This window comes from Chanodichthys erythropterus, chromosome 10 (assembly GCF_024489055.1).
Source record: "Chanodichthys erythropterus isolate Z2021 chromosome 10, ASM2448905v1, whole genome shotgun sequence".
NCBI lineage: Eukaryota > Metazoa > Chordata > Actinopteri > Cypriniformes > Xenocyprididae > Chanodichthys > Chanodichthys erythropterus.
This window is the reverse complement of record NC_090230.1, coordinates 53,736,776-53,755,008: the sequence shown is the minus strand read 5'-3', so window position 1 is coordinate 53,755,008 and position 18,233 is coordinate 53,736,776. Positions and strand designations below refer to the sequence as shown.

The 18,233-nt window shown below is 37.6% G+C and overlaps 2 protein-coding genes across 3 annotated transcripts in view; one reads left to right on the top strand and one right to left on the bottom strand.

The window, feature by feature from the left end:
• Positions 1-4,334: 4,334 nt before the first annotated feature.
• Positions 4,335-8,912, bottom strand: snx18b (sorting nexin 18b). The gene is made up of 2 exons (XM_067398196.1): positions 7,244-8,912; positions 4,335-5,052 (listed from the first exon to the last, which is right to left on the bottom strand). The coding sequence occupies exons 1-2, from the start codon at positions 8,685-8,687 to the stop codon at positions 4,805-4,807; spliced, it is 1,692 nt and encodes a 563-aa protein (XP_067254297.1). The 5' UTR covers positions 8,688-8,912; the 3' UTR covers positions 4,335-4,804.
• A 1,246-nt stretch (positions 8,913-10,158) lies between these two features.
• Positions 10,159-18,233, top strand: part of arl15b (ADP-ribosylation factor-like 15b) — a 51,525-nt gene continuing 43,450 nt past the window's right edge. For both annotated transcript variants that reach the window (XM_067398198.1, XM_067398197.1), the window contains exon 1: positions 10,159-10,540. In XM_067398198.1, coding sequence (XP_067254299.1) covers positions 10,433-10,540 — 108 coding nt within the window. In that variant the 5' untranslated portion in view covers positions 10,159-10,432. The remainder of the gene's footprint in view (positions 10,541-18,233) is intronic.

Genomic DNA, 18,233 nt, shown 5'->3' with positions numbered 1-18,233 from the left:
TCGCGGGGCGTTTCACACGTGCCAGACATATTTCGCTAAGCAACCAGCAAAATGAAGCGAGCGAAAAAGAATACTGACCATTTCGATAGAAAGGGTCAGGCGCGCCGTTTGCGCGGGGGACAGGGTGATCAGGACCCCCGCAGTTTTGAAAAGACAGAATTCGACCCCCGCACTTTTGATAAGGGCTGCTTCAATCAGTCACAATATATCATCTTTTAGCTTAGGATATTTCTTTTATTCAAATGAAACCATTTTCACGTTTCTGTGAGCTTTCGTTCATAAATAATCAACTGTTTTGTCGCAGATGTGAAGAAGAGGAAACGCGCGCTCTCGAACAGAGAAACACGCGATCTCCAAGCAATCGATGTGTGCTAACGTTTTAGGACAGGTCGATGGTATATAAATCGTGGCCGAACGTTAGCGTTTGTCAATCAAGCAAAACCGTCCATTCACAAACCGAAAAATTTGACACTTTAAGGTAAGAGGCTGATCTCTCAGATTGACGCGCGAGCTGGCTTGACTGAAGGATTTGTAGTTTATGGACTGTTTTGAGTTAAAAGCATTGATGGCATCTATAAAAGAGATATATAAAAGCGAAACGAAAATTATTGCCTCGACCGGCGACACAGTGGGGAGGACGCACGAGAGGAGACCTGCGCGTTTAATTGGTATGTGTATAGCTACTGTACTACTGCATTTACAAAGCTTATCAGTGGCATACACTTTGATCACGAAAGTGAAAGTGCCTTTTGCGGTCGCATCGCGGTGCCCCCGCGTTCCCATTTCTCTCGATGGGAACCGTGAGCTCCAGTCCATTACAATTAGGGCCATGGTATACTTCATTTCCCGCATTCCGCTCAGTCTCGTGCGCGAGCCTTTCAAAGAAACTCCTTTGCTCATGAGCGCGGAAAGACGCGTTCGGTATGCACACGTGCACCGTCCGTGGTCATAATAACAATCCTTGAGGTAACGTTAGGCCTGCTATTTTTATTTGACGGAAAAAAAAATGTCTAAAATACCTGTTGTTCAAAGCTTCAATGGATTCACCGTGTTTTTGTTTTGTCTTTTTAATTTGTTAAACAATTAAGTGAAAAATATTTAGTGTAGGCCTATTTATTTTATGCCTTTTATTTAAATTATTTTTTTCTGTTGTCAGAAACGCTGCAGGTGCGTGACAATTTGATAATGTGAATCCAGGTTCTGTTGTTTATCTGTTCTATGCTGCTGTTTGCATGTTAAAATAAACCCGTGGAAGACACAGACACTCGTCAATTGTATTTTTTATTTAATGTCATAGCCTATATATGTCATATTATCATCATATAGGCTATACAATATTATAATCTTATCAGTTAACGACGGTTAATAATCGGATAACGAGCGTCGGTTGTCGGTCGAGAAATTTAACCGAAATAAGCATCCCTAATTAGCACCTTGAGGTACTAATATGCATCCTTTAGGGGTACATAAGAGACAAAGTGCACCTTTGAGGGTACTACCCAGTGACAAGCTATGGGTATTTGCACATTTTTCAAGCTACAGGTAGAACAGATGAACATGGTTAATTCAGTTCAGTGACTGCAGTATAAATCGAAAGTTATAAATTTAGATCCTTTGCCACATTTTAGAGGAGAAACAACACTTTTTACATCATCATTAAATACTGACAGGTAACTTGTCTACTTAAAGGGATAGTTCACCAAAAAATGAAAATATGATGTTTATTTGCTTACCCCCAGGGCATCCAAGATGTAGATGACTTTGTTTCTTCAGTAGAACACAAATGATGATTTTTAACTCGAACCGTTGCAGTTTGTCAGTTGTATAATGCGTGTCAATGGGAACTTCTTTTATAAGAGTAAATAAAACATGCACAGACAAAGCCAAATTAAACCCTGCGGCTCATGACGGCACATTGATGTCCTAAGACACGAAACGATCAGTTTGTGTGAGAAACCGAACAGTATTTATATCATTTTTTACCTCTAAAACACCACTATGTCCAACTGGGTTCAGCACTCGGTTAGTGAGGTCTGATCGCGCTCTGACAGCGGAAGTGATGTCTCGCGCTTATACTTCAAATGATTTGTAAGTACTTTATTACTGTATACTTAGCAATTCTTTAATTATTATAAAGTGCAAGATATAGGATGACTACTACTTCTACAATAACCAATTATTTTTTTCCCCACATTTCCTCTAAATAGTTTTCAAAAAAAAAAAAAAAAAAAAAAACTATAGAACTATAGTATTATGCTGTACCTTAATGCCTTATGTATAATTGCTGTACAGTCAGAATTGCATAAAAAACTGAAGAGAGAAATGAAACTATTCAAAGGTACATTTTAAAGAAGTGTCTAAATTTAGAATACTTAGCTGACCACAAAAACAGATCCACCCTCAGTAATATTGCACCACAAATATTACATTACTAATAAGCAAGATAAAATTAGCAGGCTATACAAAAGGAAAGTGATGCTATTGTAAGAAGTGGAATAGTTACTCTTTTGAATGAAAGATCAAAAGGATGAACAATGCAGATTTATTTTCACAGCCACCTTTGCTCATAATTACTAAGGGTGCCAATAATTGTGAAGGGCACTGTACATATATATATATATATATATATATATATATATATATATATATATATATATATATATATATATATATATATATATATATATATATATATATATATATATATATATATATGCTTTTTTTTTTTTAAATGAAAGATGACCATCTTTGATGTTTTGTAATGCCTAGAACTTTCTATGGGCTTCAGGTTTATGAATGTTTATGTGTGTATTTATGTCTGTGTGACTGAGAGAAAGCGAGAGTATCTCTGAGTTAGTTACACTAATGTAAAAATGATTGTTCTCATTGTATATATTCTAATAAAATCATTGCTTTTTCTATAATCAGTTGGAGAGTTTTGAACTGTAACAATGGAATATTTATGAGTCATATATTAGTGTAGCAATGCATCACATATGTCAATTTCTTTATAGAAACATTCATAAAAACAGAATTGAGCAGTGTAGTCCTTCCTTTTCTCCTTTGTGTTGTTTTATGCACAGTATATGTGGGGTTGTTAGTGATCGGGTGTGGAAATGAATTCTTCATGATTAAGGACCCGAGTATGTGAACAGAGAAGCAGGCAGTGTGTGGAAAGAGAAGCCTAACTTTAGCTCTTATAAATAATTCAAATGCAGTGAGAGATTGACTGCTCCGGACAGCTCTGGTTTTTCCTCCTAGTAAGCACAGAAACTAATGGTGGTTCAATCTCCTTCAAGAGGTCATTTGATTGGAGCTCTGAGGCCTGAACATGCTAATCTTTCTTGATGGTTGTTTATTTTGCCACTTTTCTTTCATTATTACTAAGTGGTTCTTAACCCATTTAGGGGAAGGACCACCTAATAAGTAAAACAAAAATTGTGGAATACATAATAATCCAAATCGTATATTGGGGTCTTCTTGGTCATCTTTTTAACCAATCCTGTCTTTAGACAGTTTGATTTTGTTCTTCTCTGAAATGAACTAAGACTGCTACTGATACTGAATCTACATAAGCCAACCATTCGCAAGCTAAGAATTTGGAATGAACATCTATTTATATTGACGCTTATCACTTATGTTATATTATCGAAGTGAGAAAACAGAAACAATTTGTAATAAAATTTGTTTGCACAAGTTAATTGTTTTATTACACAATTAACTGTTATTAACTGATGATTAATTGGTTGATTAATTCAGTGTTGGTGCTTTTTGGCCAATATATTTTTTATTAAGGACTGTTTTTTTTGTTGTTGTATTTTAAACCATGCAATAACCACTGGGAATCTTTCACGGACCACCAGTGGTCCAGAGTTTGAGATCAGCTCTATTTTTAAAGTTTCACTTCAATTTTTCTTGCTCATATAACTGGTAAACAGTCTTGAGCTCAGAGATCTTATATGTCCACTAAGCTCTCATTTACTGTATTTAAACTAACTAAAATCCTGTTGTAACATGGGAGAAAAAGTGCTGGTAAACTAGTACAGTGAGTGATCCTCTCTGTTTTGTCTGGAATGTCCTTTAGATAAAGAGGGTTTCAGCCCATGTTTTCTAGGTCATTGTTCCTTTGCACTTCTCCTCCAGGGCTGAGAAACTGTGTCTCGTCTTTCTCTTGCAAGCTCTTAATGTAAAACAGACACAGGCCTCTCCCTTAGATCAGATTAGATAAAGGTTAATAACAAAGTGAGAGTAAAACTTGCACAGACTGTGAAGGATCATAAACAACCATAATTGACAGACCAACACACTAAGACATTCAAATGTATAATGCATCTTTATATCTGTAATGGAATTCAGCAGAATCAGAAGACTGTACAAAAGACACAAATGCCTTCAAATCTACTCTTATTTAGCATCACCACAGGTCATAGTCCATGGAATGAGTCCATACCAGTACAGACAGCATATCAGTACAGGCACACAATTACAAGTTAGTAATCTATGTGGTTTATTTTGACTAAGCCGATTAAAATGTAAACTTAAAATTGTGGTTTTGTTGCGAGGGTTTCAGGACAACTGAAACCAATTTCGACCGTTATGTATAATCAGATTATATGATTTTACTCAATAATGAAGTCTACATTTTAAGGACCATTGTCAATTTCTGGCACACGTTTTCATCATTATTTTTGTTTGTAACTCAAGCCACCCCAAACACTCTTACAAGACAGTAACTATATTTTTCATGAATCTATAATAAAAAGGATGCTTATTTGTTTCATTTCAGTTCTGGCCATTTGATTTCCTAAGCCTGATCATACATGTCCAGGGCTTCCTCCAACTTGCCTGTGATTTTCTGAAAGAAGATGATCTGCTGCTTTAAGAAATGTTGCATCTGTGCCTTGAAATCACGTACACGTATGCGATGAAAGTGCTGGATCTCAGCTAGCGTAGCGCAGGAGATGATGTTGCAGCGGTCATTGATGCCTCCACCTGCAGTGCCATCTTTTTCCTCTCCGTGTTTCTGGCTCTCCTTGGCCTTGGTGAGGGCTCCTGAAGAAAGACAGAGGACGGAAAAGAACAAGGAAAGCAATGGTTCAGTTAAAAGTCAATAACACGCAATCACATCTGCAAAAACACATGCACTCTGAGAGTTTTCAATTTTGAACATATTAAAATTCAAGATCAGACCAGTCATGGCTTTTGATTTAAGGCTTACAGCTCTCTTTAGAATATGTCAACATTCCCTGTGCACTGTCATCTTGAAATGAACTCTTTACTTTTCTTAAATTCAGGTTCCTGGTCTTATTGCAAACGGTTCATCAGTGCATTAGTATTACAAATGTTTGTCATTGGAATCTTGTATCAAAATATAGTAACTTTTTCTTCAAAACAATTTCCCTTTTTCCGCTGACTTCATGAATACCTTGTACTTTTTATCCCCCCTCCCCTCTAACCTGGCTCCATTTTGGTATGTAACCCATATTTTTCATAATCCAATCAATTCCAGATGGATAAAATCCTGACATACGTTTTTTTTCCTTGTTTCATATGGAAGCTTGTTTCCGCCACAGAATTACAAAAAGAAGATAATTGTGGCTTTTTATCTCACAATTCAGACTTTTTTTCTCACAATTGTGTGAAATAAAGTCGCAATTGCGAGTTATAAATCAGAATTGTGTTATAAAGTTAGAATTGCGAGATACAACTCTGACTTTTTCTCATAATTGCAAGTTTATATCTCACAATTGTTATTATAAATCACAATTGATAGTTTACATCTCACAATTCTGACTTTTTTTCTCAGAATTGCATGATATAGTCAAAATTGTGAGTTATATAGTCAGAATTGCTAGACATTAGCTCACAATTCTGAGGAAAAGTCAGAATTGCACAACTGCAACTTTATATCATGTAATTTTGACTTTACTCACAATTGTGGCATTATATCATGCAATTGTGAGAAAAAAGTCAGAATTGTGAGATAAAAAGGTGCAATTACCCTTTTTATTTTTTATTCAGTGGCGGAAACAAGCTTCCATAGTTTTACTCTGAAGTGTCTGATCACGGAAGTAGAATAAGTTGTGAACATCGTTTCACATTGACTTTACTTATACAATCACATATATTACATCAAAAGTTTAGTTAGGGGGATGTGTAATTACATCCAAGGAATCAGAATAACTACATCTGTGAGTTAAACTGTGAGTCACTGTGGTGTAAGCATTCAGCGCTACCCTGTGCTGGGGCCCTAAGCTTAGGATTAGAGCCTTCAACACAAAAGCTTTCCCAGTATCAGTTGTTTTATGAAGACAAGCAATTTCTCATACAAAACCACAACAACAATTTACGTCATAAAAACCCAGACATATGATACTACAGAAAAGAATGACACAAGTCGATTTCATTTCACAACAGACAAAATAGATCAGTAAGAGGTATACACTTCCCCCACTAAAGGGATGTGAGAATTACAAAACCATACCAACACACATCTCAAGCTGCAAGAACTAGCAGGCCCCATATGCTCTCTCTCTTGCACCAGAGAGAGAGAAAAAATCAGGACATGTCATTTGAAATACTGCCGAGAGCCTGTTGCTATGTGCCATTTGCTATTAGGTATAAAAAGTTAATAAACTTAAAAAGCGCACCATTTTACATGAGCAGCTTGCCTTCACTCAAACACCATCCATCCATTTAAGTATAAATAAGATGCTTTTTTTAGTTTCATCAAATAGCGATTTACCATACTGATTAAAAGGGATAGTTCACCCAAAAATGAAAATTCTGTCATCATTTACTCACCCTCAAGTTGTTCCAAACCTGTATGAGTTTCTTTGTTCTGCTGAACACAAAGGAAGATATTTTAAAGAAAGTTTGTAACCAGGCTGCTTTGGGGCACCTCTGTAGGAAAAAAAACTTACTATGGAATTCAATAGTGCCACAAAACTGTTCAGTTTACCATATTCTTCAAAATATCTTCCTTTATGTTCAGCAGAATAAAGAAATGTATACAGGTTTGGAACAACTTGAGAGTGAGTAAATGATGACAGAATTTTCATTTTTGGGTGAACTATCCCCTTAAGTTTCCATTCAAATAATAACCTGACACTGGATAGATAGTGTCTTAAAGCTGATGGCATGTGCATAAACGAATGACCTACTGACCTATATCCACATTTTTTTAATGGCATGCCATTCTGACAAGTGGTATTTGAGCAAACACATGAGAAAAATTCCAAACCTTTCTGAACATGGATAATGTCTGGAAAGTTTGCAAGGTGTCCCTGGTAGATCGCTAAAAGATCGGAAATTGGCTCCAAATCCTGACGAGGCTGCTCTGCAAAGTAATCCCCAATGGTCTCATAGACTTCTCCAGTGTGTGCCATGGCCTTGTTTAATGGAGTTGAGTATACTTGCTGGTCAAATTCAAAGGCCTGACTTAGAAGTCTGAAAGCCTGTCCAACTCTCTGATATTCCTTTTTAAAACCAGTGATCTGCTTTCTGGCAAATTCATTAATAGTGACGTTGACCTGTATGAGGTTTTCGTCCATTTTTTTGGTGAACGTTTTGAAACCATCTATGTTGCTTTCCACCTCTTGTAAGTCAAGCGGTAAAGCTGGAGGACAGATAGTGAGGAAGAAGTTAGCGCCGACCAAGTCGTCCTTCTCTGCTTTTCGCTTGCCTTGCTTCCAGGCTTTTTCATCGTTGCTGCTGCAGGTGAGGAAATGCTGGAAAACATCACACTTGGATAAAATAGGATGACTCGTCATGTGATTCATCCACCATATTAAACCTTTCCTCCTCTTAGAAATAAAATCCTCTTCAAATCGACCTGTGGCTTGTTTTTCTGGCAAGTGAGGGACCGAAATGACAGGGAACTTTTCCACAAGTCGAGCATAAAGCCAGTCAAAGTGCTTGTATCTTCTATTCACCTGGCTTTGAGTATGACTAGGTGTGAGTCCATAGGACATATAGCTCTTCATGCCTTTGAATTTGGTCTGTTTTGTAGGGTCATCGATAATGCAAGTGAATGGATATGGGTTATCTTGCCATTCTGGACCATACTGACCCATAACCACAAATATTTTGTCTCCATCTCTGACCAAACCTGAAGCTTCACCCAAAACGAAAGCCTCTCCGCCTGACTTTACAAAGGTTGAAAACCTATTGAGATTTTTTCCAACTGTTCCTGTGCTTTTGGACTGTTGCCCACTACCACGTCGAGAAGCAGAAGTGCTTGTGCTGGTATATCCCGTTTGAGTATTCCCGCGTTTTTCAGGTGTTCCTCCGTGTTCCTCCGAGGTGACACTGTCATCCCAGTCATCGTCCCAATCCTCGTCGCTTCCTTGGCTCGTCTGAAAACTGTGTCGCTGTTGCTGAAGATGTCCCTGGTAAACAGCGGAATGAGTGGGTGTCGACTCGTTTGAGGTGTCCCTCCTCTGAGGACTTTGGTAGTAATAGTCCTGACTAGCGGATGTCCCGTTATCATGTAGTGATGTGTCAGTCTTCAAGATCTCCACGTATGATGCGGGGAAGAGTCCTGTCTCACCTCTGCTGTTCGTGCCCTCCAACCAACCATCGACAACCTCTTCACTACACAATGTTAGGAGTTCATTCTCTGTCACAGATATCTCGCCGGGATTTTCAGAGATAAAGTCGTATAAAGCTCTCGCTCTGAGCGCCATAGTTGTGTGGAAACGCTTTTGGTAAACTCCGTTTCCAAAGTTACAATACACTCTCCGCGCCGTTCCGTTAAACCAACCTCTTCGGGAATTTACGGTCTCTGCTTTCTACCAAAACACGTCGAAAACTTTTAAAAACATTATTCCGTGAAAACAGTTTAAAACTCCTCTCAGAGGGTATTGAAAAAGTGGGTTTTGTGAACGCCTGCCTCTCTTCGCTGAATGCGCTCTGCGGTCCAGGGCAGAATAATCGAGGGTGGAGCCAATCAGAATAATCAGCCTGGGGCAAAGAATAAACCCCAATACCCCCGTACACAAGTCACCGTGTCCAGCTATCAGACACATTTAATACAGCCAACGAGGTCTAATCTTGAATAGACACACTACCTATGAAAAGTACATGAAAAATACTTCTAAAGGCTTCTACTTGTCAAACATGTATGTGAATTTCTGCAGAGATGAAATGGATGAAAAAATACTATAGTCATTTATAGTAAATACTATAGTGTTTTTGACACAAGTACTTTTTTTGTGGTAATTCTATAGCTACTGTGAAAATATAACAACTTTATTAATATAAACAAATTACTTTACCCAATACTGTACTAAGTTTTCTACAACTATAGGGTATATTATACTACAGTGTATGTAGACTACAGTTTACTGTAGTAAAAACTAAAGTATACTACAGTATTTATCACAGTTTGTCAGTTCACTATAGTTAATACTACAGTACGATGTAGCATTCATTAACAAAGTGTTGTAAATACTATCATATATACAGTATACTGCAATTTACTATAGTATTTTTTCACCTGGGGCACTTTTACAGAACATACTAAAGGCTGTTTATACCAGGAAGAGAGGTTCACAATGCATTGTGCCACTGTCATATTACTGCACTGTGCTATGGCCTGTTCACCCAAATGAGTATTATTTGTTTCAAAACTTTGTACACATGAAACATGATGCAATAGGCCAATGTTAATATAACATTATAAGTAGAAAAACACAAAAGGTTATGCATTTGGAAAGAAGCTAGCATTCTCTATGGACGCATGATCTCAGATTACACACAACACGGTTATGCTGTCACTCTCCTTGAAGAATAGTGTGTTACTTTAACCAGCAGAGGTCACTATCAAACAAATATCTGGCACCGTAAATTCCTTGTCACGTGATGTATAAGAACCTGTAGCCTTACAGATGCAATCTCCTTATCACGTGATCGTTTAGACGTTCGCGAAACTAGCATTCTTCGCCATTAATATTAAACAAACTCCTTCATAACGTGAAAGAGCGTCGTAAGGGCAGTCGATTATATAGATATCGGTTTAAACACTCAAAAGACGTAAGAAACAGAAAGAAATTCAATCCCCGTTGGATGAATGAACGTAACACGCAGCGTGACAATGACGTCACGTCGAAGTCGTGATGCTTGTGGCTCGCGAGCGCACAACAAACAGCGCCTCTCTCCGCCCACACCATTAAACTGTATTGCACTCGCTGTATCACGTCTGGGTCTGAATTATTACGACTTAAAAATATATATAGGAATGTTTTTGAATATATTAAAAGCGTGAATCTTTTTTTTTTCCTCGTCAGGACTTCTTTTATTCTTATAACCGTGCGTGGGACTTACAGAGGAAGAGGAGTGCACAGCTAACGCTGCTAGCCGCTTTATTAATATATTATTTTTCATATCTGAGAGGCGGGGATTCCAAAGCCGTCAAAAAATCGACTTTTGGATGCATTCAATTAACACCAGCGTTTCATTTCATAGTCGCCCTAACTCAGGACTTCTATTTTCCGTAGACAACAGCAAGAAGCTATCGGGGAATTACATGGATTACCTGGTAGAGTATTCTTTTAATTCTTTTTGAAGATGGCCAGAGCCTGTAGGTTCAGGTGTTTTGTTTTCATCGCTGCTTCCACAAATTATCAGCCTTCATCGGTTTTGTTCCTGAACAGTTGTTCTGTTCTGTTTTGAACTATTACAGATATATACTCAGTATGTGGGTGAAGTCACTTACAGTTTCTTGTTTATTTTGCTTACAAACAAACCTAAGCCAATAGAGGGCATCCAGAAAGGATAGCAGTTCTGAGCACTGAGCTTTCCTGTTATATCAACAAATTTTGGTCATGTCTGCTAGCTTTATAGCTCTTTTTGTTCTGTTTCTTCAGGGAAAAAATTTAAACATTTATGTAGTTAGAGAAGTATACAGTTTTCACTTTAGATGTGACGTTTGCTGCAAGATATGATCATTTATTTAGTCTACAAATCTAATTTTATTGGCTGCACTGATCACAAATCAGGTAACAAGACTTGTGCATGTATTAAAGAAAACTCACATGTGGGTGAGTAAATGATGACATAAATATGGATGAACTATGCCACCGTAAAATCAAATTGGACAATTGTTGTTTTTTTAATGGAATATTGCAGTATTTATTATAACTGATTTATCCACGCATAGAATTTTTTAAAAATTAATGTGCTCTTGTAATCAAATTAATTTCCCCTCCTCCCTCTTGGACATCCCTTCTCTGATGACGTGTTTACTGGCGCGAGGGCGGGACTTCCTGTCACTCACATGAAATCCTCCAATAGCAAACCACAACCATCTAATAATCCTATCAATTCCTCATGGACACAATCAAGCCTCACATTACATTTATTCTTGCTCAAGAAGTCGTTTCACTCTGACGTACGTCACAATAGAGAAGAAAAGACTATTGCAACTTCCGTTTAATGCCTATTTAATTGTGTTCTGGTAATTTTTCATTCATTTTTAGCAAACTTCAGTTTAACAAAACATGTTTACACCATTTAAAATTATTCTTACAATCTTTTATATTTTTATTTTTATAATCTTTTACTGTCTATTCAGTTCAGTACATTTGAGATTTATTTTCATTTCATAATGACACCAACAGTCAAATGTAGAGTTGTCAAAAGTCGGTACTGAAGTTTTAAAAATGTGACGCTTTGAGCGCTGTTGAGCGGATTCGTAAACACCTCTGATTGGCTGTTGTTTTCACGCATTCATCTGATATGTCTATGATTGGCTACAATGATCAACGCACACATGGGAGTGTTTGAAAGCACACGGAAGTGTTTGAATTAGAAAGCGGGAGCAGGAACTCTGGTCCCCGATAGACGCCTGCTTTCAAACTCTCCCGTGTGTAACGTTATCTGTGCAAGCGCTTAGTGAAGAGCGTCATTGATGACTCTTTACTAATTGTTTTTGAAGCGTTGATCATTGTAGCCAATCACAGACATATCTGATGAGCACGTGAAACACAATAACCAATCAGAGGTGTTTACGAATCCGCTCAAAGCGTCACATTTTTTTAAATTTCAGTACTGACTTGGTACCAAAGTCAGTCCTTTTGACAACTCTAGTCACATGTCTTGTGATTATCACAACTGAACTCCATTAATGAATGTACCTCGGATGATGTGTGGTCACAGATCACATCTAATCTTTTTTTTATATAACATTGTTTATTATCAGCTTATTTGGCCTCAGAGTGAACTCTTTCAAAGTCCTTTTTTTGCACCTTTCGTGTTACATAATTAGTTTACAATATCAAATGTCTGATAATGACAGTTTAATGAATATACTGTATTGTCATGTTGGTGCCGCTCCACAGCGTGACAGAATTTAATTCCGGTGCCAGCAAATTTCTCGCACATTCGGTGCTTTGATACTTGGACATGGACTTGGACATATGCATTGAGGTCACAGGGGTGTTTCCTTTGGGATGTTCCGGTCACGATTCTCAGAATAGAACCATTTCCTCAAGAAACAGTGCTGAAAAGGGACTGAAAGGGCTGGCAGGGTGTAGATTAGGAACATAGTTGATTATGTATTTTTGTCCTGACTAATCTCACCTTTGACTTTGGGTCAGTAAGGACGAGAGGATGTTGTCAGACCCCTTTTCTCATTAGGTTCATGTTTGATAGATCATAAAATAGAAGGGCCCCTGAACTTGTACTTCTTGGATATGACCTATTTTTATTTCACTAGAATGTGGAAAGTGGGTTGGACCACAACAAACCACATGTGCACACCAATACAAGCATATCTTCATCGTTAACAGGTTGTACACAACTGTAAACAGATTTTATGCCCTTTTCAACAACAGGGGGCATAGAAAAAGGTTTTAGCGAGCTCAGTGAAAGCTTTATCAATGTCAGCTCCTGGGATTTCATGGCTTGCATAGTTGGCTTCCCTCTCCCCAAAATGGGCGGAGCTTAAACCTTTGCCTTTGTAGTTGGCATGGAAACCACATCATTGTATCTACGTTTCTGGTATGTTTTTTTCCAGAGCAGCGCGTTTCCTTCACGCTTTTTATGTGCTCACTGTCCGGGACCAATGGTTTTAGTGTTTGTTTTAACTGTTCAGGTTTCAGTTCATTCTTTTTGGTATCCCCATGGTTTTCCATTATTAAAGGACACTGTGCATTCAGTGCAGAATCTTAGCTCAGTTTAATTATGGATCTGGCCTCATTTGGTCTGTGGTCTGCTTATTTTGAAACGAAGGGGTGCAACAATGATCCTATTGTGTTCTGTTTTGTTCCCTCACTCTGTATGGTTAATTTGTGCGTGGAATCTCAATGCATTTTAGCATTTGTCCATCAGCCGTTTTGGTGGCTCTCTTATTAAATAAAGCCAGATCGCAATCGCATATATCAGCTGCTGCATTCATTTAATTAATGTTATTCATTTTACGGGCAACCAAGCTAATTTACAGCCAAACTGGAAGCTTTATGTAATGGTTAACTGAAGAACTGAAGTCAGGCATGAGCAGGGAGCAGGTTACTAATTTCTGGGCAGTTAAGCACAATTTTATTTTACATGTTTTTCATTGCTCTCATATCATATGTAAAATAATGTAACACAGTCCTGAAAATAGGCCTTATTAGAGTTTTTTTTTCTTCTTCATTTATTGCATGCTCATTTTTACATTTAGATTACCTTTACCATCATCTGATGCTTTATATTTTTGATATATACTACCATTCAAAAGTTTGTTGTCAGTAAGATTTAAAAAAAATTATATAATTTAGCAAGGATCCATAATAAAAACTTTCTATTCATCAAAAAATCCTGAAAAAAATGTATCACGGTTTTCACAAAAAAAAAAAAAAAAAATGTTTTCAACATTGATAATAATAAGAAATGTTCTTATTTTAAGCACCAAATCAGCATATAAGATAATGAATAAATGCATTTTAAAAAATATTAAAATATATACAAATTTTAAAATATATAAAAATTTTAACAATTTTACTGTTTTTACTAATAAATTCAGCCATGGTGAGCATAAGAGACTTATAAATGAAATATTAATAATTAAAATATTACTAACCACAAACTTTTGAACAGTCATGTATATTTTATTTAAAATAGTCTGTAATTTCTAATCTCAGCTCTAATCTCTGCCAGGCCCATTTCTACCCCCCATCGTACCACCCTCCCCTCAAAGAGTATTTGAAATAAAGTGTCTTTAGTATCCTAAAGAGTAATGCAGTTTCTGGTTATACTAATGGACTTGTATTGTCGTATCTCATGGACATAGATATTGTAAGTGAAACTGGATCAATGGCAAATGGACTTTATGTTAATGGTTAGTGCTGTGCTATTGCATTTTATGACTGAACCAACAACTATTCCCTCTTCTTATGGAAAATGTTAAAGCTATTAAGCTAAAAAGTTATAGTTATTATGTTTTTATGTTTCCTTGTTGACTGCTGTATTTTTCATGTGAAAAATCATATTGGCTCATGGAAAAATATGTGTCCTGGAACATTGTGTTTAAATTGTTTGTTTAACTTTCACCCTGGTGAGCATTAAAGCCTTGGTTTGCATTTAACTGCCAAAAGCAACAGCAGTAGTTGTGAGCTCGGCTGTCTGTTCAAGCGAGAGAGCAAGTCAGGCAATGCAATGAGGAAGTCAGTGACTCGAGGTAAAGATCCAATGATTTTCTTTTATAAAGACACTTTATTGGCCATTGCAATTACGTTTGATGTCCTGTGATTGAATCCTTTAAAAGTGATAAAACAGAGCAGCAAACCTGGTCACTGTTGTGTTTTGGATGAGTTCCTGTGTGCTAATGTCCTTAAAATGGTTGTTAACTGGTATTTTTTAGCAGAGATTAAATGTTTTTAAAGTCAAATTTCTCTTGGGGGAAAAAAAAAAAGAAGATTGGAAGCATGTTTCCTTTTTTTTTTATTTAACCTTACACTTGAACTTGTTGCCCTGTGCTTTTGGACTGGATTATGCACTGATGCTATTAAACAATCATCTCTGTATCCATCTCTTGATTGCTTAAAACCATAGGAGACCATCCGAGCACATGCATCTCACTCATTTGCAGCACCAGTGCTTCTATGGTACAATTTACCTCTAAAAGTTTATCACCAGAGAGTCCAATTTCTGCTCTTCCTAATTGCTTTATAATTAGCTTCAGTGTATTAGGTTTCCAAAACTCTCAGGCACTCCAAAATTAGAGCAGCCTTCTCCCTGTTGTGTTTTCAAACTATCACAGCTTGGATAAAATTGAGAGGTTTGACACAGAAGCTCTTGAGGTGGCTTATGCTCTCGGGTGGACTCGCCCTGATCGATTATCTGTCTGTTCTGACTTGTGGCTTAATATGTCGTTTGGGCACTGGGGCACAAGTTTCCTCTTCTCTATGTGTCTTTGGATTTCCTAGCAGTGTTTGGAAACTTCATGGCATGCTCTCTCTATCATGTTACATATCTAGGGTCCTTCCCTTAGCGTTCAGTTCCTCTGGGCTCTTCCCACTGAAGGAGGTTCTCCCTCATTGGAGTCTCTGTAGCTGATAGGAGTCTGGAGCTCAATCTCTGCTCTACATCCTTGGGTAGTTTACAGAAATCTATAGTCTGGAGAAAGCTGTAGTGCGTTGTGTTTCCAGTAGATTTTTTAAAAATAAATTTACTAAATAGTGACAGTTTTTGTCTTTCATGTTTTGTCAGGAGGTGACCTGCAAAGATCTGACCCCAAATCACCCACTGATAAAATCAACATGAAGAACATCTCTCTCCTTAGTCAGGACTTGTTTATGTTCTCTGTTTTAATTTTCTTATTTTAATTATTTTATGTTCTCAATTTTAAATGATTATGTGGCTGCATGTTTAGCTTTATGGTAATGATCTTATTAATGTAATCAAATAGATGAAAATTTTAGATTCTGGTTGGGTGATCTTCTCCCAGATCTATTAAACACTGCATGAAATGGTTTGGTAATCGCAGTATTCTTTTGTGTGTAAATATACAGCATTTCCTATTGAAACGCTCAAAAAGCTCAACTTTTTTTGTTAAATAACCAGGCTTTTGTTTTGACAAAAATATATGGATATGCCCATGAGTCCAAGATGTGTCATCAGTATTTTCGGTCTGTTTTCCCAAAATATAAAGACTTTTTAACGTATCTGCTAATTGCATTGAATTTTGTACACAAGCTAGTCTCAAAGCACAGAGACATGGACTAAAAGCCACAAAACTCCTAAAAGAGGTCTTTAAGCTTATGTAATGTGGGTTATTTGTGCCCTGTGTGATCTAGTTTCTGTGCTAATGGTGCGTTAAATTGTCGGTTTATCAGACTGATCTTTTAATGGATGCTCTTAGGTCACTAGTCACAGTGACTCTCATGTTTATTCAACAGGCTCAAGTCCTTTTTGATTTAAAGGCCATGACAAACCTCACTGCTTGAAAAGTAGAGCATTCTGTCAAATCTGAGAAGCCCAAAGGCTATGCACCTGTTCTTCTGTTTTACCCGCAGAAGGCACGGCAACAGACCACCCACAGTCCTTTCATCTGATGCTTATTGCACATAAAAATGGCCAGTTCTGGCTAAAATCAACACTTTCAGTTTGATTGGCTGTCTTTATGCAACATCCAGTAGGTAAGGGTATGTTTTTTGAATCGCAGTGTTTCTTACAAGATCCCTGATTAATAAAATAATCTCCTTTGAGGGGGATAACCAGGGGTGCATTTCCCAAAAGCATGGTTAGCCAACTATGGTCGCAAGTTCCTTTGAACTGTGTTTGTAACGACGGAACTTGCAACCATAGTTGGCTTTGAGAACTCAGCCCAGGTTAGTTGCATCAAAACATTAAAGATACAAATTTTTTAGCATTCGTAAGCCATTTTGTGTTGTCTAGTTCTTTATGATCTAGGATGGAAAAGATAAGATCCTGTAGGTTCAAACGACACACTATCGTCAATGTGCCCTTTAGCAAGACACTTGCCCCAGGTTTCTCCAGGGAGAAAAATGACAAATTGCTGGTAATTAGCAAGTTGGAGTTGATGTTGCTAAGATAGTGAATTTAAGCAGCCTTGTAGAGAACCCAGCCTTAGGCTAGATTTCTCTTTGTTTATCTGTGGTTTACTTTGTGAAACCAGTTAGGTGGTGTTTTCAGTGTCACTTTTGCACACTAAATGACCTTAGTTCATAGGCTAGGTTAAAGTGGTTTATATTTCCGAAAGCATGCATGCAAACCAAAAATAAGCAGACATGGTTAAGCAGGTCAGTTTTTCAAACATCAAGCATGCAAACACCAGAACAAGCCAGAAATGTGATTTTCACTTTTGAAATGTGATCAAAAGTGACACAGATTGCTGTGTTGCAGACAGGGTTGTTTTAATGTCTTAGAAAATACTGGTATGACATACAATAGACTAATATATACATAGACTAATACACACAAGGGCTTTTCACACTTGAAATAGTTAACCCCGGGTCATTCTAAACCCCTGGTAAACTAAATCCTGGTTTATCTTTATTCACGTTTCACACTGCTCATACTATACCTGGGGTTAACAGTTAATCCTGGGTATTCATAAGCTACTGTTTCACACTGCACATTCCTAAACCCTGGGATAAAGTCCTGACTGGACAAATGCAGCACATGACCTGTTTACATAAAGGCTCTAGCACTGCGCGTCCTCATATTAGGGATTGCTGACTGTAATGTCAAGTTTTTTTTCTGAGTGAACTTTTCGAACTATAAAGGTCAGAATGACAGTCTCTTCTTCACTCCGGTTGTCACGTTTTCCATTCCGTTTGACATTTTTCCTATAATACGCAGAAACAACTGTTTGTACATCGCGCTGTGTTTCTGTGACTGCCCAAAGTGCATGAATATAAGGCACATGACTGGTTGTCGGTTGCTAAGCATCTAGTTGTAACAATCTAACACCGCATTGTTTCACACTCTAAAAGTTTGGCAAAGCAATACGGAGTTAACCCCACAAAAGCCTGCTCCAGAGCAGGGTTTCTTAACTCCGAGTTAAAAGTGGTGCTTACCCCGGCATCTAAATTACAAGTGTGAAAAGCTCATTTACCCGGGGTTAAAAGCGGTTTAGAGCGACAATAACTTGGGGTTATGCGCAGTGTGAAAAGCCCACAGTGATATAGTCAAGACCAGCTCATTCAAGTCAGAGTCAAGACCGAGACCAGAAGAGGGTCGAGCCAGAGTCATGACCGAGTCCATATGCTATCAAGTCCAAGACCATG

What these genes read in the sequence shown, in the direction of transcription:
- snx18b (XM_067398196.1), bottom strand. Translation starts at nt 8,687, where the DNA reads ATGGCGCTCAGAGCGAGAGCTTTATACGACTTTATCTCTGAAAATCCC. An exon ending in CATTATCCATGTTCAGAAAG is followed by an intron (nt 5,053 to 7,243) that starts GTTTGGAATTTT and finishes GTCTTTCTTCAG; the next exon opens with GAGCCCTCACCAAGGCCAAG.